General features: G+C 43.7%; 1 protein-coding gene across 4 annotated transcripts in view; it reads right to left on the bottom strand.

The window, feature by feature from the left end:
* The window catches only part of PARN (poly(A)-specific ribonuclease), a 690538-nt gene that overhangs the window by 354739 nt on the left and 309326 nt on the right, over window positions 1–26473 (bottom strand). For all 4 annotated transcript variants that reach the window (XM_069210428.1, XM_069210424.1, XM_069210427.1 and 1 more), the window contains exons 17-19: window positions 20518–20628; window positions 20354–20423; window positions 6815–6870 (exon numbers count right to left, since the gene is read on the bottom strand). In XM_069210428.1, coding sequence (XP_069066529.1) covers window positions 6815–6870; window positions 20354–20423; window positions 20518–20628 — 237 coding nt within the window. The remainder of the gene's footprint in view (window positions 1–6814; window positions 6871–20353; window positions 20424–20517; window positions 20629–26473) is intronic.

Here is a 26473-nt window from a genome sequence, read left to right on the forward strand (position 1 = left end):
GAATGTTGTGAGACGATGGCACAGAATATTTAGCACAGAAGATTCATGACAAGGATAGCACCAGGACCTTTATCTGTGGTGTTGATGGCGGGCCCCAACATTGAAGATTCATGAAAATAATGAGAATATTTATCATACAATGCTCTGGAGTGATGAGTCTTCATAACACTACCTTCCCATAAAATGCTGCAAACATTGACATGTTTATATATTAGGATGCCTTTATTTCCAACCAACACTTTGGACACCAATACTTCTCTAAGGAAACACAATTTACCAAACATCTTAAGTGTTCAATAAGTTCAGAATGAACAAATTACTTACCTTCGGTAACACCTTATCTGGAAGACTATCTAGCCACAGATTCTTAGAATATTTCCAAGGCTTCAGGCTGGAACCTGAAGCTTGCCAGCAATACACCTGTGCACCAGAAGGCGACATCATTTAGCTCTGCGTTGGCATCATCCATGGTGGAAGTGATGTTGGCGGTGCCTATATAGGTGCTACCCCAGTGCACTTACTTCAGTTCCTTTTTGTGACTTTCCACACCAGAAAAGCAAAGCCACGATGAAGATTGACAACTGGTGTGAATTTCTAAGGCCCTTAGAAGGATGACTCAGTGTAATCAGTTCACAAAGCAGAGGGGATGGCAGAGTCAATAATGAATCTGCATCTAGATAGATTCTCTACCAGACAGGTTGTTACTGAAGGTAAGTAGCATGTTCATTTGATAGAGACTTCTAGCTGCAGACTCCTTACTTTATAATAGATATCCATGTAATGTTTCAATAGAAGTGGGTCTGCGAAACTGATTTAAACTAGAAAGGATCAAACGGTCAAACTGCCAGTCACGGTGGCCCTTACTGTCCAAGCAGTAGTGTTTGGCAAACGTGTGCAGAGATGCCCAAGTTGCTATCGGACAAATGTCCACGACAGGGACTCCGTGAGCTAACAGTGGTTACGGCCTTGGCTCTAGTGGAATTAGCACCAAGCCCCCAAGGGGTTGCTTCTTAGCCAATGCGTAGCACATCTTTATGCAGAGTATTATCTCGGGATGGTCTGTTACTGCACAGCCTTCCCTTACTTAGCCCGAAGTACCCTGCAAAGAGTTGATCATCCACCCAGAACTTGTGTGATCAAGGTGGAATGACAACGCTCTTTTCGGGTCCAGACAACAGAGTCTCTCCTCCTTCCTAGAAGAATAAGGGGCGGCAAAGAAGGTAGGCAAGGAGATGTATGGCCTATACAGAAAGGAGACAAAACCTTCTGGAGGGAAGAGGATTGTGTCCAGAGTACCAGCTTGCCAGAAGTAAAAGTAATATAAGGAGGGTGGCACCAAGAGCACCTGCAATTCGATGCCCCTCCTGGCCGATGTAATGGCCACTAGAAAAGCAGTCCTCATGGTTAACAACCTGAGAGGGCTGTTGTGCAGCAGCTCAACTGGTGCACACATCAAAAAGGTCAGGAACAGATTTAAGTCCCACAGGGGCATAATAAATAGTCTGGGAGAAAACGTGTTGTAAATCTTTGAGGAACCTAGCCACAACAGGTGACTTGAACTAAGAAGGTTGGGTCAGCAATGGCAAATATGATTAACTAGTCAATAAATAGCTCTTAACTGTGGCAAGAGCAGAGCCCAGCTGGCCACAGATAGACCAAACTGTAGAGCCTGAGAAAGAGGTGCAGAAAGAGAATTGTTCTTAGGTGCACTCCATGCCACTAATTTATCCCAGCAGCAGGCGTATACCAGACTTGGTGAAAGGATGTCTGCCTGCCACAATAACATCGAAGACTTCAAGAGGAAGGTTGAAAGTTGCCAACTGTCGCCATTCTATCTCCACACATGAAGGTAGAAGGTGCGTGCAGGTTCCGATCCAGATTTACCCCTGTTGCTGCGACAAGATCCTCCCAAAGAGGCAGGCTAGTCAGGGTACCGATGCTCATGCTCAACAGCTCAGGATACCAGACTTTCCATACCTATTCTGGAGCCACAGGAATGACTTGGGCCCAGTCATTTTTGATCTTCTTAATGAATTGAGGCAGGAGTACTAGGGGCTGAAAGGCATACAGAAGACCTGAGCTCCACTCAAGACAAAAAGCATCACCAAGTGAGAGCAGCCTTGAAAATTCTAGGATTCAGAATTGTGGACATTGTGCGTTCTCAGAAGTGGCTAACAGAGGGACCAAGGCTTCACTCACTCCTGAAAAAGGCGCTCCACCACCTCCGGACAGAGTTGCCATTTGTGATCCGCTAAGCATTGACGGCTGAGTTTGTCTGCCTTAGCGTTCAGAGAACCTTCCAGGTGTTGAACCACCAGGCGCATGCCCTTGCGGTCCAGCTATGTCCAGAGGCACAGAGCCTCTTGACAGAGTCCATGACCCCACCCTTTTTTTTTTTCCCCCAGGACCAGAGGGCGGTGATGTTGTCCATAAACACCTGCGCCAGCCCAGCCTTACCTTGATCAAAAGGAATAAAAGCTTTCAATGCAAAGCGGATTGCCCGAAGCTCCGATAAGCTGATGTGAAGCTCAGATTCTGCTAGAGGCCATGATCCTCTGAGGAACCCGCCTTCAACAGCCAATCGTCAAGGTAGAAGACCCTTGGACTCCACAGGTGATCTGCAAACACCGCCATCTCCTTAGCCAACAACCAAAGGACACTGGTAAGGACAAATAGGAGCACAGCAAACAAAGTGCTCTTAGCACACTGTGAACCACAGCTAATGCTTGTGGACATGCAGGACGGGGATGTGGAATTATGTGTCCTGCCAGTCCACTGTTACCATCCAGACTCTAGAAACCACAGCAGACATTACTTGAGTCATTGTGAGCATTCAGAACCACCTTTTTCAGGCAGAGGAAAGGGAAGGAGCAGGTCTATGATAGGACAAAGGCCTCCATCTATGTTTGGCACCAGATAGTAGTAGAAATAGCACCCACAACCTACTTCTGTTGCCAGCACCCTATTGATGGCTCATGGCCTAGACAGCCGACACTTCCTGTGGGAGCAGGAGGGACAGTCCTCCCTCAGCCAGTCGTAAGTGGTGGCATGGGTGGAGGGGTGTCCAGAAAGAGGATGAGTAGCCCCTTTTAACTATTGTAAAACACACTTGTTGTTTGTAATCAACTGCTAGTAGTGCAGGTGATGGCATATATCCCCTGCCACTAAATGGCTGTTGTGGTATGAGGGATAACAAAACAGGGTGTGGAGGCTATGGCTGAAGAGTGATGGACTAGCCTGATTTCTGGCTAGTGGCCCCAAGAGGTCTGTGAGAACTGCATCCTCAGCTACAAAAAGGCTGGAAAGCCTTTAAGCCTTGGTAGCTGGGAGGGAATAAACATGGCTGGGAGCCCCTTCGAAAGGCATAAAAGGGGCAGAAGGTGAATTGGGGTTGGCGAGGGGTCATGGAAAGGCCCATGTACCTGGCTGTAGCTCTGCTATCCTTGAAGTGCTCTAGGGCTGAGTCCGCCTTCTCACCAAAAAAGGCAAGAGCCTTCAAAAGGCATGTCCATGAGTGAGGCTTGCCCCTCCCTAAGAAACCACTGGTTCTCAGATGGCATGACACCTAAGGGCCACCAACTATGAAATTGCTCTGCCCAGCAAGTCTGTTGTGTCCAGTACACATCCAATGGTGAACTTTGCTGTATCTCCCCAGTCATCTAAGTATGGCCCGGGCCTCCTTCCAAGACCATAGGCAGCACTTGCGCAACTGAATCCAAGATTGTATGGGTGTATTCACAAACCACAGTGGTAGGCTCTTTCAAAAGGTTTCCAGCCTCTTGAATACCATATCCGGTGGAGCAGTAGGGAACGCTGCAGAGTTGACTTGGGGAAGTGGAGGCTTTGACCATCAAGCTCTCTGAGACTGAGTGCTGGGTGAGGAAACTGGGGTCCCCAAAAGCAGAGCACTGGCAGCAGGCCATTATCCTAGCACAGGGGCCATTGTGCAGGGCTTGGACCAGGCCCCAAAGAGGCCGTCTGTAAGGAATTCATTTAATTGGGAGTAAGGATTTGCTGGCACCAAGTCCCAGGTGAAGCACCTCCAAGACATTTGTCTTCAGTGCCACTGAGGGTAGCTTATGGTACAAGACCTCAGCCATCCTCTGCACCATTACTGAAAATGAGGCAGTCTCCTCCGTAGGAGACCAAACCAGTGTCTGGTGAAGTGTCCAAACCACTGACATCCACAAGTTCCTCATATCAGTTGCCCTTTGTCATCTAGGGATGCTGGTATCCATAAGGGTCATCTGGCCCCTCCAACTCATCACCCAGCCCATGCCTGTCAAACGGAAAAGGTGCTGGCTCAAACTCGAAGGCCATGACCTCCAGTGTGTGGCAGAGCTGGCATTGGATGTCACACACCTGCTCCCCCACCCCACATCCAGCTCAATGTCGAAGTCAAGGGACCCAACAGCAAACCTGCAGGCTGAAAACCAGTGAGGGCTCCTAATGCACTCATAGCCCGGAGGCACTCCAGAGGGGGTCGGGCCACCCAAAGTTAAGGAGCATAGTCTCATAGAACTCATTCGGCTAGGAGGGGTCGCTCTAGCTCCAGGAAAATCGGGGCGTGCAGAGAGAGGCCTACAGCGCCAATGCTCCAGCAACACACACAAGGACTTGGACCACTGCGGAGCAGACAAAGACCTCTTCATCTTCTTGTGGAGGGACTTACCTGAATACTTTAATCTGGACGACAACCATCAGGGCAGCTCAGTGAGTGATCCATAGACCTTTTATGCAACTGGGATTATGACCGTCAGGTGGTCGTACGTCGGGCAGCAAGGACCTTGAGAGAACGCTCCCTTACCACCTTCAGGTGCATGGCGCTGCAGTCCTCGCAGATCTTGGAATCGTGGTCCCGCTCCAAGCACCAAAGACACAAAGTGTGGATCTGTCGTAGACAGGCACAACATAGCTTGAAGCCCAATGGTTTCTTAGGGGACGTCCATAGAATACCAGAAGATATTCTAAAAAAAAAAAAAAAAGTGTCAACAAAAGGTTGAGAAAAGGTCAGTCAAAAACTGATTGAGGGTAGCATTTCACAGATCTGTGCTGACTGGTGCGGAAAGAACTGACATCAGCGCACTGGGGTACCGACTGTATAGGAACCACTTCTGGCACAGATGATGCCAAGCCGACCAGCATGCAGGGGTACTGCTCGAAAATGTCTGGATCCAGACTGATGCCTGAGGATTGCTCTAAGGTAAGGAATATGCAGCTAGAAGTCTATCAGACATGCACACTGCAGTTAGTTTTAATAAACAAAAAAATAGAACTAGGCCTCTTGTAGTGAGACATTCATGTAAGAATTAACTGCACTGAAACCAAATTTTAATTTGCAGTTACGAGGAACATCATGTGGTGTATTGTACAATACATTTACAATGCTAGTGAGGTGAATTCAAATGAAGCTAGGATGGATTAGGACTGGGATCCACAACATTGTTGCAAGTCAGTGGACACTGTCAGGATGTAGGGCTGGAGATCAAGTCTAGTTCTAGAGTGGGAAGCAGTACTCTGAGCCATCCAGGCCGAGTGCTTTTCAGCTAAAGAAAGATTGGCAGTCCAATACAGTGTGGGCATGTTGCAAGGTAGAGCACCAACAGTGAATCAGGTTTCCCAAAGGCAATGGACTATGATGAGTCTAGAGAGACTGTGGCCATGCTGGATCTTCAGGTGTAACTTTCCTTGTGATGCTTAGCTCCATTACTAGGCAATAGTGGTACATTTGTGCAGGACTTGCTATTATACAAATATTGTTTTTCAAGCCCCAAGACCTCCAATTCCCAAAGGACTGGGTTATGAACATTTTGGTTTATAGATAAGTATTCGAAGGTTGTTTGTGTTTAGATAAATGTTGAAATTTGCCTTATGCACTTGTTTGAATTCTACAGACTAGTGTTTAATTCTGCCTCGAGTCCATGGGATTGAACAGGACAGATTCGAAAGTGGACACTTCAAATGTATAAAAAAAAAAAAGTTAATGAACAAAGTGTGTAAGGTTATTAGAGTTCCAGTGGGGGTGTTGCCAAGTGCAGAAAATCACATGATGTTCATGTTGTTCCTCATTTTTAATTTCTGCAGAAGTCAAGCAGAAACTATACTCATCTTCTATAAAACCTTGTACCGTGAAAAGCTGGAGGTAGTTTTTCTAAAATCATGAAGTGTAATTCTATATGCATTTAGTAGGATATTCATATTTCTCTGTTTAGCTACGTCAACCCATACAGGGTTGGCTATGGAGCGATATTCCTAATGTACATCACCTCACTATTAAAAGTTATGTTCAGAGCTCCAAAAAGAAGTTACTAAAGGCATCTCTGTCTTACAGAGATCCACTACAACCTTCACATCCTCCTTGACCTCTGAAGCAATGAGGAAGAGTGTGGATTTGTGTTATCTTTTGTTCCACTGCTCTTTCCCCACTTCTACCACTGGTCACATGTCTTAGTGTGGGCAGTCATTGATGGGGATGGTGAAAGAGTGAAGACATTGCACTTGATGGACCTTGGGCATATTGGTTAGTGCAAACCTAACACTTGTGAAATCAAACTAAAAGTATTAAATTCCAGCGAATATACTTACAAGCACATAACACAAAGGTTAAAGAGAAATGCATGAACTCCCTGGTGAGGACCAAGAAAGAATGAGTGAATCACTTCCCTTACTTTCAAGAATAAACTAGTGCCATATGTTCAAAGACAAAAACTGCTGAACCGGGAGCCCATTGCTTTGTAACAGTGTATGCAGTCTAGTACATATTAAAACAATTGCACTAAAACAGTATACAAATAAATGAGTTGATTTAACTCACAATCTGGTCCTTCTAGATTAAGATATGGAATGTCCATGACCCTCATGAGAAACAATCTACAAAAGACAGAAGATAAACGTTAGTGAAGTGCCAATTTTTGCTTCATTGAATATGCTAAATGATTAACTTTTTGCTTCCAGGAGTAATAATTAAAGAAAACAGGGTGATAGCCACCAGTGATTACGCTATTATGCTCTTGAAAATCTAGAGTCTCATGTCACAGCGAAAACAGCATTTGCAGTTCAGTAGCAGTAGGTTAGTCTTAGATGTGGTATGGAATATGACCATTTTTTCTTCCAGCAGGGGAGAGACTCATGTGACCGCTTCATTTCCTAAAACACAAGGGGGTGAAAGGGAGGCAACCAGGAACTTCTCCAGTTCATCTTCTTTGCTTGAGTCCACCTCCTGTCCCACCATAAACAGCCCACATGTGCCAGACTCTGTTGGTTCAAAGTCATGTCAAAGGGAAAATCCTTTATGAGCAATTATAATAGACTAAATTCCATCAAAATACATGTGTTCAGAAAACATTATCTGAGTCTGAACTTCTAGCACAATTGACAGGAAACTTTTAAAACTGCATTCCAGTACAAATCTTTATTCAGCTTTATGCCATAAAAAGATACATCAATACAATAACAGTAATAAAATATGTACATAAATATCAATAAAACCTCCTAAAAACAATCATACAATATATCATTAGCAATCAATTGATCAAGTTGTACATCAACAATCCTGGTTCGCTTAGATTCCATTTACTTAACCTAATTCAATAATCTCTTAGAGCTAGGTACAATATATAAAATTTCTTCCACATGATAGTACTTTGGAAGTTGGAAACACAGATAGCATGCTAATAGGATTTTAGGGAGCTTGTTGTTTTGCATGGATATAACCGACTTCTATTCATTTCATCATAGGGTATGGGATGCTAGCTCTAGATCAACAATTCTAAGCTTTCCCCGCTCTTGTTAAGTCACTATTGTTGGACCACGAAGGAACATAAGATTTGGCTAGGTCCAAATATGTTGTTTTCCAGGCGATAAACAATTAGCACAACTTTTTGAAACTCATGTTTACGATCTATTTTTAGGTTTGCAAAAATGACCAATGATAAATCAGTCGGAGCAGCAAGAAACAAACACTCAAAGAAAGGTGAATGTCAAGTACTGACAAACCTAGCACATCAGGTACTGACAAAAATACAGTGGCCCTCTCACTGGAACTTCAATCAACTGAATCGGTTTCTAAGTGCCAACCAATGAACCATGGATTATTAAACTACGATAATTCTTCTTTAATGTTTGAGTCCATCAATGATCAAAGCTGTTGGTATTTGCAACAGGTGTTTAGTAGGAGGACATAAGTCAGGCAGTTCAATATAAACACCGTCAAGGAAGTAAAGAATGGGGTTAAGTAGCTGGACTAATGTAAAGTTTTGTAAAGGAGCTATGTACACCAACTGAAGTGAGGATCATGGTGATCTAAAGATTGTCAGGTTCTATGGCCCTATGCTCTTCAACAGACTGTAATATAGTACTTGAAAGAGGCTTAAGTAAGAAGTGCAAGGAATGTGCAAAGACATTGCAAATGTCTAAATATTACAATGCTACAACCAGTGCTTGATTTGTAAATAAAAAGGTGCCGGTCCCCAAAGCCCTCCTCTTAAACACGTGGCTGCAGCAATTAAATGTTTGAACAAGGAATACTAAGGCGGTGTAATCGTGAAGCCATCTCGGGCCTCTTCAATCCATATAAAGTAAATCCCTGCCCCTTCAGCTCACTCTTGCAGCTTTCTACTTTCTCCCTTTGTGGCGCTTTTTCGTTTTTCCTCTTCCTCAGTCTGTCCAATATGTGTCTTTTGCTCATAGAAAATGCTTGAGGCAGAAGAATAAACCCGGCCCTCAAAAATAAGTGCCGGTGCTTAGCACCGGAAACAAACACAAATTAAGCACTGGCTACAACTTTGTGGGTGTTCATTCATTAACAAATGCAATTCCCATAGGAATACAATTTTCTCACTTAATCCAGGTGGTTCCAGTCACAGGATGGCTCTGCTACACCTGCCCTCCTGATTAAAAACATGGTATCTGATCACTGATTTCAAACTTATGCCAAAGTAGAAAAGCTTAAGCTTTTCAAATGTTGGGAAAAGAAGAGTCTTACCTTTGGTAAGATAATTTTCTCGTGCCTATGGGCTTGTCCACAAATTTCTTAGGTGAACCCCTTCCCAGGAGCCAGACTACATTTATCAACTTTTTCAGCAAAGCGCTGTCCTTGTCGTCAGATGGCACTGCTCAACCTCTTTAAAGCTTCCTGATTCGACAGAAGTGGCCTATTTACTTCCTAGTGGGGACCATTGGACCATGACATCACTTATGTGGGACTTTTCTATGTCCCAATAGTGGGTAAGGTGCAGAGTGAGCCCAAAAAAAAATATTAAAAGGGAATTTCTTCCTGAGCAGAGGGTTTGTAAATAAGAAATTTGCAAAAGTTCCAGTATCGCTCAGAGCAAACATTACTAAAAGTAACAAACTTGTTCTTGCAATGGCTACTGTCACAGATTCCTTAAACTGACCTCTCTGAAAGAATCCTTATAGTAAGAAGGTCAAAGACCACCAAAGTTGACCAATACAAAATAAATTATTGGTGTACTGCCCTGCAATACTAAGACTGGTCTATTCATCTGAAACCAGCGTAATGGCTGAAAAGGGGTGCCTCGAGGACCCAGTAGGTGCACTACAAAACTGAACTGGTACATCACCCAAAAGGGCATCTGTACAGTAACAAAAGATTACTTAGCTGTAATCCTAGTTCTCTTCCAGAGGGAATCCTCATCCAAGTCATAAGCAGCCAACCTGTCATACCCACGTGTGGGATCCCGGAGAACTTTACAAAATACACATACAAATGCATCTCCATGTAAACATGTTCAAAGCATTTCAGCAGGTAGGGTGATTAAACAGAAAAAAGCCTGTGCAGCCTATTAACAGTATTCAATTTGCCAATTTTGTTTTTCTTTATAAGAAAAAAAGAGAGATAAAGTCACTATATTAGCAAAACGTGACTATAAATATCTTCCATAAACGTTTTTGAAAATACAAAGAAAGGAAATTAAGGATCATTTAGTGGATAAGCTGCACTATATAGGAGTGCAAAACTGGCATTACGGATTTAATTACCTCTCCCTTCCCCATGTCCAAGGTGATAGATAGGTCAGGTTATTTTTAAGGAAGAGAAACTTGTGCAATGGATAAAACTCTACTCTTTCTTGTGTAGGAAGACTGGAGGTTTGCCTATAACTGATTGGAATTTACTCTGGAAAAAATAAAAGTATTTTTATTGGTCTTCTAGGAGATTGCAGAGAATAGATCATAAGCACTGGATAAAGTAGCAAGCCCATCCAACTAGAAGAGGCAGACAACAAAGAAAAATAGTACTATCACCCAAACTGATTCCTCAAAGAAGCCTACTTCGGCATATGCGGTCGAGTCCGAATCCTGATAAGTGTTTGGTAAATGTGTTTGTAGACCACCAGGCATCTGATATGTCTGAAATTGGTGCATTTCTTAAAAGAGCTGAGGTAGCAGCATTTTCCCTGGTTGGATGGTTGAATGTGGCATAGGTCTAACAGGAAGGCGTTTTAGCTAACTGGCAAGACAGCATAATGCAAGAAACTACTTGAAATGGACTGCTTTGCTGTAGGTAATCCACTTTTTACAGATTCATAGTTTTCAAATAGCTAAGTGGATAGCCTTGTTCGATGTTTAATGTGTGAAGATTTTGTGCTCAAGTAGCAGGGTGTAGAAAGAAGGTTGGTGAGGAGACAAAGTAACATGGGAATCTGATATTACTGTAGAAAGAAAACTTAGAAGTGTTCCCACCACCACCCTGTTCTTATGGATAACAGTGTAAGGTTTCTGGAAACAAAGCCTGAATTTCTCATTTTGCAAGCGAAACCAGCAGTTTTCCGACTTAAATATTGTAGTGTAGCCATATGTATTGGCTTAAAAGTTGGACAAATTAACCTGGAAAAGTCAATCATTAATTCCCAAGGTGGGGGAGGGGATCTACTATAAGGGATACCTTTTAAATGCACTCCCAGAAGCCTCTTTAAAGACATATCTAAAAATGTTTGTTAATGAAATTTCCTGTATGCAATGACTGAGGCAAAGTTCACCTTTCAAAATCTAAACTGGGTCCAGACTTTGCTTGATTAAGATATTAAGCAATCACTACTTCTTGGCATCTATAGAACTATTGCTAGTCGAGAACAGATCAGATGCAGAATCTGCACATTTATAATGTTCTGATGGAAGGTTACTATTCTTCATGTTATATGTCCGTAGGCTCTAGTGGCAGGTTTAGGTCCCCACAATTTAAGAATTCAGGGACCAGGCCGCTAAGTTCAATGAAAAATGGTTAGGGTGTAGGATCTGTTTTTCAAATTTATACAGGAGATCCAGCCTGCAATGTAGCTTCCACTTCCTTTCTGGCTCTGGAAAAACATGCAGATGAGTCTTGAAGAAAAACGAGCGTGGCCATCACAGGCTAACATTATCATCCAGGCCTTGCTGTGGAACAGTTTGATCAGTACATTTGAGATTAATGGATTGGGTGAAAAGCATAAAAAATAATTTCCCTGAGTAGTCTATAAAAAGCGCATTTCCATCCAAACTTTGCTGATGTTACCATTGAGGCGAAGTCAGGGTTTTTCTTTTTATCTGCTTCCACAAACAAGTCTATTTGCGAATAGCCCCATTATTTAAAGAGGCTTTGAAGTGCCTTGTTGTGAACTCACTCAGTAGATCGTGTCAGGCAAACCGTGTGTGTGTGTGCCTTGTTGTGAACTCACTCAGTAGATCGTGTCAGGCAAAGTGTAAGAGTGTGTGTGTGAGAGTGTGTGTGTGAGAGTGTGTGTGTGAGAGTGTGTGTGTGAGAGTGTGTGTGTGAGAGTGTGTGTGTGAGAGTGTGTGTGTGAGAGTGTGTGTGTGAGAGTGTGTGTGTGAGAGTGTGTGTGAGAGAGTGTGTGTGTGAGAGAGTGTGTGTGTGTGAGAGTGTGTGTGAGAGAGTGTGTGTGAGAGAGTGTGTGTGAGAGAGTGTGTGTGAGAGAGTGTGTGTGAGAGAGTGTGTGTGAGAGAGTGTGTGTGAGAGAGTGTGTGTGAGAGAGTGTGTGTGTGAGAGTGTGTGTGTGTGAGAGTGTGTGTGTGTGAGAGTGTGTGTGTGTGAGAGTGTGTGTGTGTGTGAGAGTGTGTGTGTGTGAGAGTGTGTGTGAGAGTGTGTGTGTGAGAGTGTGTGTGAGAGAGTGTGTGTGAGAGTGTGTGTGAGAGTGTGTGTGAGAGTGTGTGTGTGTGAGAGTGAGAGAGAGTGAGAGTGAGAGTGAGAGTGAGAGTGAGAGTGTGTTTTCTGCAGTTTGGATTCCTGTAAGATAAACCATCATGATTCTCAGACTTCCTGCTATCTGGTGCTAGCCAGATTGTTTGAGCTTCTAGAAGCAGAGGTCTGGAAAAGCATCTCTCCTTGCTTGTTTAAGGAATACATTGCTGTTCTGCTGTCTGAACAAAAAGCCATTTTGTCCTGAAGGATGGATGAAACTATTTCAGAGCTAAGTGGGCTATGACGTCTTATCACTATGTTCCCTGAACTTTAAGAAGATCTTCTTGTGTGCCCCAACTTTGGAGGGGAGCAAATGACTACTGTCTGTTGGGATAGCCTGATGGAAAAGGAACTTACTTCAGCAGACTGCTCAGTCTTCATCACCAGGGAAATTATGGATTGCTGACCGTGACAATGTTAACTTGTTCTCCCAGGTGCCCTACAGCTGCCTTCTTAGATCTTCTAGGTACTGTTAGTGGTCTCACTCATGTGGCATGAGGGACTAGAAATAAGCATGAAGCCACTGATCCTTATAAAGGATAAAGCTTGAGTGCTGTCAAATGAGGCGTTCATAATACCTGCAACATTTCAGACCAGCAGGAGGCACTTTAACCACCTGTTTCTCTAAGACTGCTCCCAAGTAGTGAATCCTTTGAACAGGGACAGCCTCATGGAAATAACTCCAAGCATCTAGGGATGCCCACTTTTATCAGCTAGTCACCTATGCATGGGTAGACCAACATTTTCTGTCTCCTTAAGTACGCTGCAACTACTGCCATGCACTTTGAGAAAGTTTGAAGAGCTGACTTCAGTTCAAAGTAGAGGACCTTAAATATGAAATGTTTGCTGCCTACTAGAAATCTTAGAAAGGTGATGGTTTTAGGGGCATGTTTAAATAAGCATATTGAAGTTACATAACTGGTAACACTTTTTCTATAAGACTCTCCAGCTCCAGAAACCTCACTTTTTGAATATTCTCCAGGAGACAGACTAGATATGGAAATGTTTCCACTGTACCTTTGCGTGCCAGAAGGTGACACTGTGGCTTTCTGACGCCCTAAACACGCAGTCCTATTATAAGAGTATGAACTCACCTACAGGCAGAAGGGCTGAGAAGTGGAATAGACCACGTACCACTTCCAGGTGTAACTACCACCTGTGAGCTGCTGGACGGCATTAGCTGAGCTTGTCTGCCTGGCGTTCAAAGAGCTTAGCAGGAGATCCGATCCACTGCTAGTCCAATGATTTCCAGAGGCCCAATGCCTTCTGGAACACAGTCTGCGCCCCCATTCCGCCCTGCTTTTTGTAGTACCACATGGTGGTGTTCTTGAGCACCTGTACCTGCCTTCCACTGATGGATGGATGGAAGGCAGGCTTTCAACACCAACTAGAGGGCCCTCAGCACCAGAAGGTTGATAACGTAGCTGGGACTTTGCCAGAGATTAGAGGCCTCTGACCTCTACCTCTCCTGAGTGGCCGCCCTAGCCCAGAAGTGATGCAGCAGGCACCAATGTCCACTCTAAGTGGTCTAGTGGTGAGGGTTCTGCGAATGACCCAATCGCGGTCCAGTAGCCACAACAGCATATCTTTCACAGTCTTTTCCAAAATCTTAACGTGGTCGGAGAGGTCCCCTTGAAGTTGGGCCCATTGGGACTTCAGACCCCACTGTAGAGCATGCCCGGAACTGGGGAGGATGGGCAAAGGCCCAGAAAGGAAGCAGTAGCCCTACTCTCCTTGAAGTGCTCTAGGGTAGAATCAGCCTCGTCTTCAAACAGGTGAGTTCACTCAAAGAGCATGCCCATCAGAAATGACTGGACGTTGCGCAAGAACCCAGCTGGTCATAGCCATGCATGAGGACAAATAGCAACACTGGTGCCTACAGCTAGCCCAGCTGTCGGTGGTATCCAAGCCACAATGAATTGTGATCTTGGCTGCATCAGGACCCCTCACAATTGCCTGAGAAAGGAAAGAGCGAAGGTCTTCCAATACACCAGGGAGGGCTTGTGCCCCAGAGTCCCATGGGGCAAGAGTTCAACGACAAACAGGAGACATTGATCAGTCGCAGGGCCAAACTAGTTGATGAGAAAAGGTGCTTCCCAAATGCCTCCACTCACTTTGATTCCCTATAGAAATGAGTAGCATGGAAATTGTTAGGGTTGGTGCAGCTGGTGGAGGCCTGCACCATGATGCTCTCTGGAGCATCATGCTCACCTGGATCAGGGGGTGGCGCCTGGCAATCTGCTGGTTAACTGAGGGCCCAGTGCAAGCCTCGGCCCAAACCCCCTGGAGGGTTATCAGTCGGGCCTAATTGAAAAGAGGAAGCAGTCTAATACGGTTGCAGGATCTCAGTCATTACGTTTGTTTTTAACCTCCATGGTGGGAACTTGGACGTCAAGGACTTCTGCCGCCCTACACATCACCAAACTGTAGGAGGCAGATTCTTTAACGGCTGGGCCGGGAGGGGAGAAAAGGGCTGTCTCTGGGGAGGTATCCAGTCCAATAGCCTCCTGCAAATCCTCACCAACTGCCCTCAGTAGGGCTGACCAAACATCACTCAGGTCATTGTAGTTGTCGGTTCCAAAAAAGGAATGCAAAGAATGTGTCTGCCTTGTGCTAAATGTGTGCTTAGGTCAGACCAGCATCAGAGGTCAATCTCGGGCACTCTTCAGGCAGAGAAGTCAGCATTGGTGTTCCCTGTGTGTGTTTAGGCCCTTTGGGTAGTGTCAGAAAGGGAGAAGAGGTGGTTTGGAGGGTCCAGCTTGCGCAGACAACCAATACACCGGCAATAGTCCAGGTGGAACGCTTCTCAGCTCCATGGGGGCAGAAAGTGGGCCACATGGAGTCCGTAAAGATCTAAAGAGCTGCAATATAGCTGCACAGAACTAATGTGGCTCAGTGGGGCTAAAGGCCCCAGAAACTCTGGATGTGCCCGAACCAGCTTTGGAATTGACTCCCAAGTTGCCAACTTCGAAAGCAGGAGCGAGACTGTTGATGCCGCACAAAAACTCCATCAGGGGAGTAGGAATGCCACGAAGGAGCAGAACTCCACTTCTTGTGTTTATGCTTACTGGAGGATTTGAAGCGCGACAAAGACCCGCCTCTAGATAGATTAAGTCAAGTCCTGGAATGTGAGGGGGAGCAGGATCGTGCCTTGAATTTGGAGCAGAACTTCAAGTCTCAATATTGCATCTTCATGTGCTTGGAGACAAGGTTTCACCTTACTCTCCCAGATGTCTTTAAGGTTCATAAGTGCGCAGTTTCTGCAGAATTTGGAGTCGGGCCCAATCTCAGACACCACAAGAAAACCTGGTGGGGATGTGTCACAGAGATCTACTTGTAACAGTCCTTACAGGGTTTAAAAGCAGTCATTTTAGGGGTTAACATCCCATGCAGACCATGATAAATGAAGAAAAAGATCTTGAAGAAAAATCTTGAACAAGGGTCCTTGGACAGTACAGAAGCTCCAAATCAGTTTTGGAAAATGGCTGCAGGCTTGGGCCAGGAGGCTGAACAAAGAAATCTCAGAGCTGCCCTAGTAATAGTAATTTCTGATGCTAGGGAACATAGGGACACAGACGGTCCAGCTCCCCAAGGTTCAGGGGCTTTGTGCTGGGGTCTCATTTGGCATCAGGAACAGCTTACCAGGCAGGTCCCGGTCAAGGGGAGTCTTCGGTTTGAAGTGACAGGCTTTCATGCAGAGGCCAGCAGGGGTCAGCCCATGGTGGGCTCTGAATCGTTGAGGAACCATCATAGGATCAGTGGGCCACTTGGATTTGGGCAATGGGCGTTGGGTGCAGAGGTGGGTCTGGAGGAGGTTTTGCAGTTCCTCAGGCAGAGTTATTTTTCTTTTAAAAGTTGGTTTCTTCCTCAACAGGTCTGCTGTTCTTGGGTGATCATCTTTGTCGTAGGCAGGCAATCCTCCCAAAGCTTTGGCGGTCACTGGGCTGCAGGACAGGTCGTCTTTTGGCACAAGATTGTTGAGGGATGCAGGCAGGCCACTAGGGCTGGGGTCAAGTCAGTTGATGTCTACAGTCTTCTCTGCTGATGACTCTGTAGTGTCCAGCTCTTATTAGATCATCAGGAATCTAAGTTCTAGGGTGCAGGGGTGTCACCTAAATACTCAATTTAGGAGTGTTAGAGGGATTTTCAGGCGGTAGCCAATGGGGTGACCACCTTCAGAGCGACTACACCCTTATTATGACCACTTCCCCTGGGAAATGGGCATAACCCTAACAAACTAATTCCTTCCAAACAAGTTGGAGGAATTAAAAAAGTTATGTCCACTTCGGCAAGTCCACCTTAGGAGTTGGACTGGCATGAAGTGGGCACTCCTAATTTTCCCGCCTGTGCTGCTGCTAGAAGTAGGGTCAGGACGGAGCTTGGGCATCTTCACCAACTGAAGAGATCTGGGTTGAATTACTAAGGTGGGAAGGCCTTTGAAGCTCCCTGCCCTGCAACGTCCATCCTGACAGGGAGAGGAGGTAATATCTCTGCCCAGTGCAGGTTTTTGTCCCTGGGCGTGGAGAGCACTGGCTCCCAAGAAGGGGTCCAGAAACGGGTCTGTGGTGGCTGAACTGGTCAGGACCAGTCAGTCAAAACACCGGTACCTGGTAGGTTTACACAGGGCAACTCTAAGGTGTCCTCTGAATGCACTTTTTAAATGAATCCACCACTGGAATCAGTGAGGGTTTATTATTCGGAGATGTTTGATACCAAACATCCCAAGGTACAGAGAAGCCATCATGTAGTTCGGGAACTCGCAGTGATCAATTACCAGCACATGCATTTGAAATAGCTTCCCTGTGCACTTACTATGTCTCAGAATTGACAGAGGCATAGCAAGGGCATATCTGCCCTTGCATATATGCCCTCACACTTAATATAATGCCTTAGGGGTGTAAGGCCTCCTAGAGGGGTGACTTACATATATTGCATGCAGTGTTAGGGGACATGGCACACAAACTGTGCCATGTTGTATTTTCAATTTTGGAAGCACCTTGTCACACAGCCTGCAATGGGGGTCTGCATAAGGTTGGTGCTGGGTCCCTCAGAGTGGCACAAGTTGAGCTGCAGCTCGGAGAGGCCCTCTTCAGTACCCATTCGCTGGGTGCCAGGGGTAACATTTACTAGGTGCTTAGGGGGGGTTGAAAGGCCTGGTGACTTGAGGTTCAACTCTGCCTCCCCATTTTTACTTTTTCTACTTCAGAACATGGGACTAAGTCTCCGAGTCCTGTAATAGATGCCAGCAACATTTTCTCATCTTGCTGGCTGCCAATCAGAGCAAGAAGACTTACTTCCATGGGCGCTAAGTAGCCCAAGGGACAAAACCTCCCTGAGCCAATCATAATCCTCCATTTAAAAACAAAAAACATAAAATTAAAATTGTGTTTGAGGTAGTCTCGCCAGAGTCCCTCAAACCAAACCGTCCAGATATAAAACTATGTTTAAACCGTAATATCTCAAAAACGACTGAACTGATTTATACCAAATCACAAAAACCACAATCCACGAACCAAGACCTAGCTTTCTGCCAGATTTTGGTGTTATTTCATTCAGCAGTTTTTGTGGTAGCGCTGCTTTAAAAAAATCTATGTAAAATGCATGGGGAATTTTTTTTGGGACCCCTCCTCCCTTTTAGCATGGCCCCCGCTTGACGGATCGTGTTGAAAATTGATTTGTCAAATTATGCCAAAGTTATTAGCAAACCAAAAATGCTTTGGCTATGGAAAGGCTGACCCACGGCCAAAAGGTTAACTTCTGGGCCCATACTCCTGCAGTGAATCCTTCATTGTACAGTGTACAAACAGAAATCCATGTGTTACCATGGAGAGACACGAGCGTACCTTGTTCGATACAGGCTCATATTTTATATTTCCCCAACACTCGTGCGCATCGAAATGCAGCACCTATGGATTGCACAAACAGGAATTGGGGTAAATTGATCCTGATTTATATGATAAACGTGACACTCTTGTGCAACATTTTTATTTGTGTTCTTAATCCATGGGGTGGGGGGTGAAAAAGGGATTTCATAGTGCTATGTATGAAATCTAACTAGTTTTGTTAAAAAAATAAAAGTGAAACAATGTTGCAGTAACGAAATAGTCACCTTTAACTAGAGCAGAACTGCTGCAGACTGATAAGGTCACATAACAAGCACTAAGAGCCTAACGTTTGACTTCTGTGGAACCCCACTGAATCATTGTTGGAATTCGGTGACCTCCCTCCCACCCTCCAAATGAGTCACTACTGAAAGGGGGGACCCATTCTGTTAATATTAATCGATTTTCGAAGCAGTCACGGACCACCTGAGGAGGCTTTGCGGACTCCCTGGGGTCCCCAGACCACAGGTTGGGAACCACTGGTCTACTATATTCTACAGATGGATAGCTATTCAGACAAGGCCATATATTCTGTGATATCCTGCTCCATCTAAGCCACTGACAAACTCAAGGACCCTACAACACAAGGTTAGCCAGACCTTGGATCTAAGTTTCATTTCTAAACTTATCTGCATAAATGTAAAGAGCAGCAACAATTAGATAAGCACTCACAACAGAACATTCTAAATGCCAATCCTGAATACTTAGATTATGTGTCACCATCTTCTAATCCCTTGTGTTATAGATAGTCAGTGGAAAGTTAGTCTGAAGACTTCCTTACATTATTCATTTTGGAGGTAAAAGTATTTTGGTAAAAAGCAGTACATCTAACGGGGTGAATGAGGCCTAAGTGCCCCTAAAATAGGCTTGCTTAGTGGATTGTGGTATGTTATCACCAGCAGAACAAATTTGAAAAAGAACAGGTCTTTGATAAGAAGGATCAGTAAGGTCCACAAAGCCTTTCAAAACAATCCAGAACTCCAAACAACTTCTTTAACAAACTAGGCAAATTAATTATATGTTAAACTTTTTTGTAAGAATGGAACAGCAGTTATTGAACTGCATTCTCCCCACACTCAACCCAATGACTACTTCATAAGCACATTAGTCGTAAGACAGGAAACATCAACAATGGTGTTTGTGAAATCAATGTCCGCTTATATCAGCACAAGATCGACATGTGGTAAATGACAGTTGTCATAATGCTTGACTGAATATATGCTGCCTTTTGGGGCACGCAGTGCACTCACATCACAGGAAAAGAAAGGCAATTTCAAGCAAATAGAAAGAAAATTAGAAGATCAGGACAATGGAAGAAGGGCAATTAAGTACTGCAGACTGCTTCAAATGCATACTGAGAAACGGATGTCTGGAGTGGGATGCAACAGGCATGGTACTGGAATGTTGACAAGGACCATAGGAGAAGGGTAATGTTTAAAAACAAACTTAGAGCAGGAGAGGTGAAAAGCAGAGTGGGGATGAAAAACATTAGGACCACGAATGCATCAGATAAACAGTTGTTACCTGATGTTGGTGTTTTTAAGACACCATGATTTGACTAGTGAGAATTCAACACCAACTACAGAATGGAATGCCAACTGGAGAAAAATCAAAGGGACGCTAGTGAAGTTTTAATATTAATTAAACTAATTAATCACAGCAACTTGGAAGTCTGATTAGTGATTGGAAAAATGCCTACCGCATGACTATGAAAGCAGTCAACTATGTTCTCCTTCTCGATGTACTGACAAACAGCCCCTCACTGCCTCCTCTCACCCCAATGAAACCTTTTTATGCATCAACCTAGGTGAATAGATCTGAAAGGCGAGATAGCTGAGGAAGGCAGAATGGTAGGGTTACAAGTGCATATTCCATAAGAGATCATAGCATGTAGGACGACCTAGTCACAGCCCAACCTAATTCCTTCTATCTTTACTCAACCCTATATACCAACGAAGAAGCAATAAGCATCTGTCAACCATAATCCAAATACACATTATACCAGGAGCTTGTTCACTTTTATAGACCAAGTCTGTGTAGCATACCAAACTTTCAATACTTTCTGCTTGTTAGGAATTACTAGTAGCTATTGTCATTCCCCTCGGCATGCCTCAATGCTAATCTAAATGCACAAAAATGGACTGTGAAAGTCCGAGTCCTTTATAAATAGGAAAGAAACCGAGCCATTAAGGGTTGCATACAATACCAGAATTGTTAACATCTGGAAGATCACAAGCTGAATATAAAAGATATCACAATCAAATGAAATAAGACTTACTTGTTGAAAAAAGGTCCAATGAGTTTTGATGTACAGGATATATGGGATTTTGGAGGCGTGAGGAATGAGCCTTTTAAAGAAAAATAAAATGTGAGTCATATGTTGCACAGGAGCAGCAAACAAAGCACATGAGGTCTATTTTAGTTAAGAGCACTATACATTACCTAGAAAATTGGCCATAGAGATGAAACAAAGCCCGGTTATGTAAGCATCATAGCCTGCTTCATGAAGCTGTTCTGAAGAAGTATCATAACTAGGAAACCCCTCTGCACTTACTAAAGAGAAAAGTTTGCAGATGAACATAAGGCAAGGATAACAATATAATAAACCAATAGTCGTATGTTGCATGATCAGTGAAAGGTACCACTGACACTGTCTACATATTCATAGTGCTAACTGAATATTAGTTCATTCTTAAGCAAACCAGCTCAAATTCAAATGTATGAATGCATAGATAGTTAAAACCATTGCATGTTACATATATATTACAACAACAAAAAAATAATTACAATGTCACCATATTAAACAATATAACCATTGTAACATATGGATACAAATTTAACTGATTGGGTTAATTGGATTTTAAAATATAACTTGATAACCAGAAATACCAGATCTAGATTTAAACACAAAGACCCCAATGGGTTAATAGCCTAAGCCTAAAAAAGTGAATGGACCAGAGCTAGCTGTTCACTAAAGTGCTCAAGGGAGCAGAAATCAATCATGATTGGTCAAAGCAAGTTCGGAAAACCCTCCAAAGTCTCAACCAATTCGGAGAGCAATTTTTTTGTTTTTGTTTAACATGCAAAAGGAATTTGGTAGCTCTAGCTGCTAGTTGAACGTTGTGCCCATCTAAAAGCACCATCACGACTGTGCGACAAGTTGTAACTCACAGGGCTTTCAGTGGATGACGTAACCGTTTCTAATTGACAAGACCGCCGGACAAACACACAGGAAATGTAAAATACCTTCAGTCGACAAGCCGAGAAGGTGGCACGAAAGGGCTGGCCAAGTTTGCTTCCACAATGGAACCAGGTTCTTAGATGGGAAAACACCCATACGGATTTAAAGAAGAGAATGCCCGATGGAGCTGGCAAAATGGTCGTAAGGTAGAGCTGGGGGTGCCAGACAGTATAAGTGTGCAAGACTGACCAGCAGTGGTGTTGACTCGCCATGTGTGCTTTATCAATTATCCAAGATTGAAATTTGGAAGACTTCATAATTATTTATTTTTTTGCAAAAGGAAAGCGGTGTTGGTGTCCCATGCAGCCTGTAAGTTTAAGTTAGTCAAGGCTTGCCCAAGTACAGATGACTAGCACGAGCTATCATCAGGTTGCAGCCCCATTTCCTTCCAGCATAGGGCGGCCAACGTGCCAGCGGGAGCAGCTCTTGATTTCCAGCACATTTTTATTATTGCCCTCCCACCCCTCCCAATGGAGTGGCACTTGATGGAACAATCGAAATTCCAACCCCACCTGAGCTAGAGATGAATGCTTTGGTAGATGGAAAATGTGTTTAAACAGCATGGACTGTATGTGGTTAAGGAGAGGGGCGTCACGCCCTTTAAGTAGCTCCAATCCGTAGGTTAACGATGGAAGACATTTTGCTCTATTAACCTGCAAAAGATAACTGATGGACTGCCCAGCTTTTTTTTGTATCTGTGAGAAAGCAAAAAATAGCTTGTGAGCCACCCCTTGAATTTGCAATAAGTGCTCTTTGTAAGTTAACGGTGTGCCAATTTTTTTTTTTAATATTTGACCAGCGCTATATGTTTGTCAGCAACTACCCATTTGTACTTGATGCAACTGGTGTTGTGCCTGAAAAGCAGATCACTTTGGTCTTGTGATTCAGCTCGCGACTCCACGTAGTCAGATATTCCACCAGTTTAGTAATTAAACGCTGAAGACCCAGCTGTGCCTGGCTGAAAAGCACAATGTCATCTGCATATTGTAGGACACACACCTGTTCGTTCACTAGTTTTGGGGGGTGGGGGAGAGAATCGCTTGCCACTTCTGCTAATCTGGAGTCAAGATCTGCCATATAAATGTTAAATAGGGCCGGAGCGAGCTCACACCCCTGTTTTAATCCATTATACGTGGGGATCTTCCGGGTGATTTTAACTTGGACATAGATGTCAGTGTGTAGGTTTCAAATTACATCTAGCAAATTCAGTGGAATAACCCAGCTGCCCATTGTTGACCATTGTTTCTGGTGAGGCACCTTGTCAAAGGCGGCTTTTAATTCAGCGAAGAAGGCGTAAAGTGACATGTTTTCTCTTGGCTTTTCAGCGAGCCGGTTCTTAAGATTAATAAATGGCATGGTTAAGTTTCAAACCTTGTAAAATGAATTAGATACATTCTTATTAGATTTGCTATAGCGGGGATGGAATAGGGTTAGAGAGGGATGGAATTCACAGATGCCCAAGTAGTCAATAACATTCTCTTGATCTCATTCAATAATAGGGAGTTGTTCATTGTATCCATTGATACGCAGATTTTAGCATCCTTACAGTTCTTTTTGGAAGTCCCTTACCTGGCCCTTGTAGGAGTCTAAACATATGGGGCACTATTCTTGAAAGGGTAGTAGGCCTACGAATTGCAACATCAGTTTTGGCAATTTTTTAGGATACGTTTTAATTCATATCTTCATTACACCTTACTTACATTAGTTAAGATCACCCAGAAAGAAAGTAAATGCTTTGATCAGGGAAGTCTGACAAGCTGCCTAACAGATTAACTACCATATATAATATGAATGGCTATTTTCTTGGTCTAGCCCTGGGACAGATGACCAATCCACTGCTCTAGGATGCCCTTAAAAACCACATGGGAACACTGCAGCAAGATAGTGAAAGGAACAATGGATTTCTCGTTAATATTACTTTTATCCTATGCTTTGATGAGTCAAGACTACAAACCATTTGCAAAACGTATACATATAACAGTGATGCTTAGAAGTAACAGCCATTTAAATCACAAGCATTTAAGAGTTTTTCTTTTTTTTTTTTACATGCAGATCTGCATGAATGTCTTAGCCATGTCCTTCAGACTGTCACACACATTGCTTTATCAACTTTTGAATTATTAAGTACCCTTTGATTTGACAAAAATTTATTGAGCAAGTCAATAACAGTGACCTGTGGCAGTCAAAGATCTTATAGTGGGTTTAAATTATCTAAATTGAACATATAAGTTATAGTATGCAGTCGTTTTATTTGCTTTAATTGTTTTCTTTAAGTACTCTTGAACTTTGATCTAATCAACTTTGGAAACTGGTAATTGGCCTTATTGATTAGGGAGGAACAGTATTGAAAGGGATGCACAAAGGTAGGACTTTAAACCTAAAGAACATAGCCTTAATAGGGATGTTAGTTTCATGCTGCATTACTGTTAACTTCACACCTGCCTTCAACATAACCGTATCAAAACACATACGAGAACCAAAATATCTGGAAGAGATCCACTGCAATCACATTAAATTAAACTGTAGAACTCCACTTACGAACTTTCAGTGCAAAGTGCACAAGATTTCAACAAAGCCAAAGTATAACTGTCAAAAAGGTGATCTCTCAGTTCCAACAGTACCATCTAACTAATCTTTGCAACACCACTGCAGCACACCAAAGGGCACCAATCTCAGTCATTGCTGATGTACAATTTCAACTTGTGGGTGACTTACCAGTGTCATCCACCATTAAAGGTCTTCATTACAGGATCAATGTATTTACAGTCAAGCCCTCTTGGAAAGGGAATCTTATGTTGGCAATCCTGTTTTTTTCAGTAAGTGGGATGGGGGCTAAATCTCAGGCCTGTGACTTAATGGGACCATGGTCTTTCAAAATGACCACTGGTAATGCTCAGATTTATTCACTGATAACCTTCATTACTGGGATTCTGGCTTATTGATCGGAGAACATTGTCACCAAGTTATTTCCTCTCCGCATCGGTACTCAAACTCATCCACATTTAAACAGATCACTTTATCTTCTCCTTTCAGGCCAAAACCCTCTGTGAGGTTCTGTTAAAGAGGTATACAACAGTCTAACTTCATAGAAAACTATCATATCAATGAATGGATACACTCACACACATCTGGAAGAAGGAAAGTTAAGTACTGACAGAAGAGAGAATCAGATCAATGAAGATTGACAGTATGTTTTCAAAGTATTAATGCTTAAAAACAACCAAACATCAATCCTTACTTACTGAGGACATAATAGCAACACGCTCGGACTTCATCCCAAAACCAATAAAGTCTTCTAACACCGGCACACTGCTGCCACCTCTAGAATAATTATACATCACCCTGAAGTCTCAAAATAAAATGCATCAAGTCAGAAGGAAACAGTTACAAAATCAAAGAATCTTGTTCACCAAAGTCGAACCTACTCGGGGAAATAAAACTAGGGTCTCAATCATGTTGCAACACTGCAGATGTAAATAAGATAAGCTCTTTCCGCATTTGACACAGGAAGAAAACACCTTCACTGTTTCATAGGGAAGTGATAACATCTTCCTGCCTATCTCACAATCTATATTAGCACCCTACACTGCTGATCACCTGCGGAACAAGTCAAAGCATACTGTGCATGTAACATCCAGGCAGTGAAAGATACTTGGCCACTAAACCTGGGTAGCAGTTCAAAGAAGGGTGACAATTCCTGTGTATCAAACAAAGATTATTTCAATTAAAATATTCAGAGGTGGAGGACAAAACTATATGGAAAAACTTGCATCCCAGTACCCCCAGATGCCTCAGCATCGGAGCTGATGAGTGCAACCTAGAAGGATATCTTCAGAGGCATGGAAATCCCAAAGCCCATCTTCAGTTAATAATAGAGGAATCTACAACTAACAGAGAACTAGAGGGAGATCTCATGCCTGCTAAGATACTGCTCTACTGGTTCAAGGAGAGTAAATCCCTTTACAACCCATAAAATACACTTCAGATTCTCAAAGGAGGCTAATCCAGCACAAGGATCCTAGCGACATTTACTGGTGACATCTGTACAATGTGTCTGGCACCTATCCAACTCAAATAATTGCCTAGGAAACGCATTATCAATCAAGCATTTGAAAATCTTGGTCTAAACCCATATTCGTAAAGTTGGCAATAAAAGTTGCCTACAGATGGGAAGCATGGCTAGGACTGTCACTTCCTGACCGGCACCCCATAATGTTTTTTTTTATTTTTATAAATCTCTTCATTCAGATTACAACCGATGACAGTTAATAAAAACACCACAAATCTGCATGCACATCTTTCAAATAGATCAGTCCACTTATTGTCACAACCACATTTCACTCCATCTAGTTCTCCCCCATGCTCTGGGGAGCAGACCCCAAATCACGTTTGTTCCTCCACCCTACCCAACCAACCGGGGAACAGCAGGGCCCCATACTCCTTGGTGGTTGTAGCCATTTACAGATGTTCTGAGTTCCCAGCACTACTAAGGGTGCAGAGAGCAGATACCATTGGCTGAGCTCCTGGCTGCCCGTAGGCTGCCAAGGAGCCTGCTGCATCCTTGTGGCTTTGGTGTCTGCAGGCAGCACATTTACAGCATGGGAGATCTGGATGATTATAGTCCCCTGAACAGAGATGCCACATCAGTGACTAAAAAATGTGCAGGACAAAATGGCTCAGAGATGAGAGTGAGTGACAAACCTCCAGACCCGGTGAGTGCCACAGAGGGTCAAGATGGTATGCTGCAACAAGCGCCAATGTACAACTTTTCTTTGCTGAGCTAGGCAGTCACCAAGTCGGCCTTCAGAACACTGGTCACAGTACTGGGCCAAGCTCAGGTCAGTTGGTGAGTGGTTCTTTACCGTTGTAGGCTTGGACGACAGCAGAAGCAAGGGCAATAGCTAACAGTAGTTTGGCTGGGCCTATGACTGGGGACACAGTTCAGATGTTTATCTCCGCCTCCCCTGATTCGGCACTACTTCAGCGGAACGAGTTTGGACATAGGGTTGGGAAGAAAGCAGTCCCTATTCCAAGGGGAGGCACACTTGGGGGGGGGGGGGGGGGCTCTTCCTCTGCCCCCCTTTTCTTCCTGTGCTACCTTCTGGGATGCATGGAAGGGTCCGTGGGGCTTATGCACAGACTGTAGGGGTATGACTG

This window comes from Pleurodeles waltl, chromosome 10, assembly GCF_031143425.1.
Source record: "Pleurodeles waltl isolate 20211129_DDA chromosome 10, aPleWal1.hap1.20221129, whole genome shotgun sequence".
NCBI classification, from domain to species: domain Eukaryota; kingdom Metazoa; phylum Chordata; class Amphibia; order Caudata; family Salamandridae; genus Pleurodeles; species Pleurodeles waltl.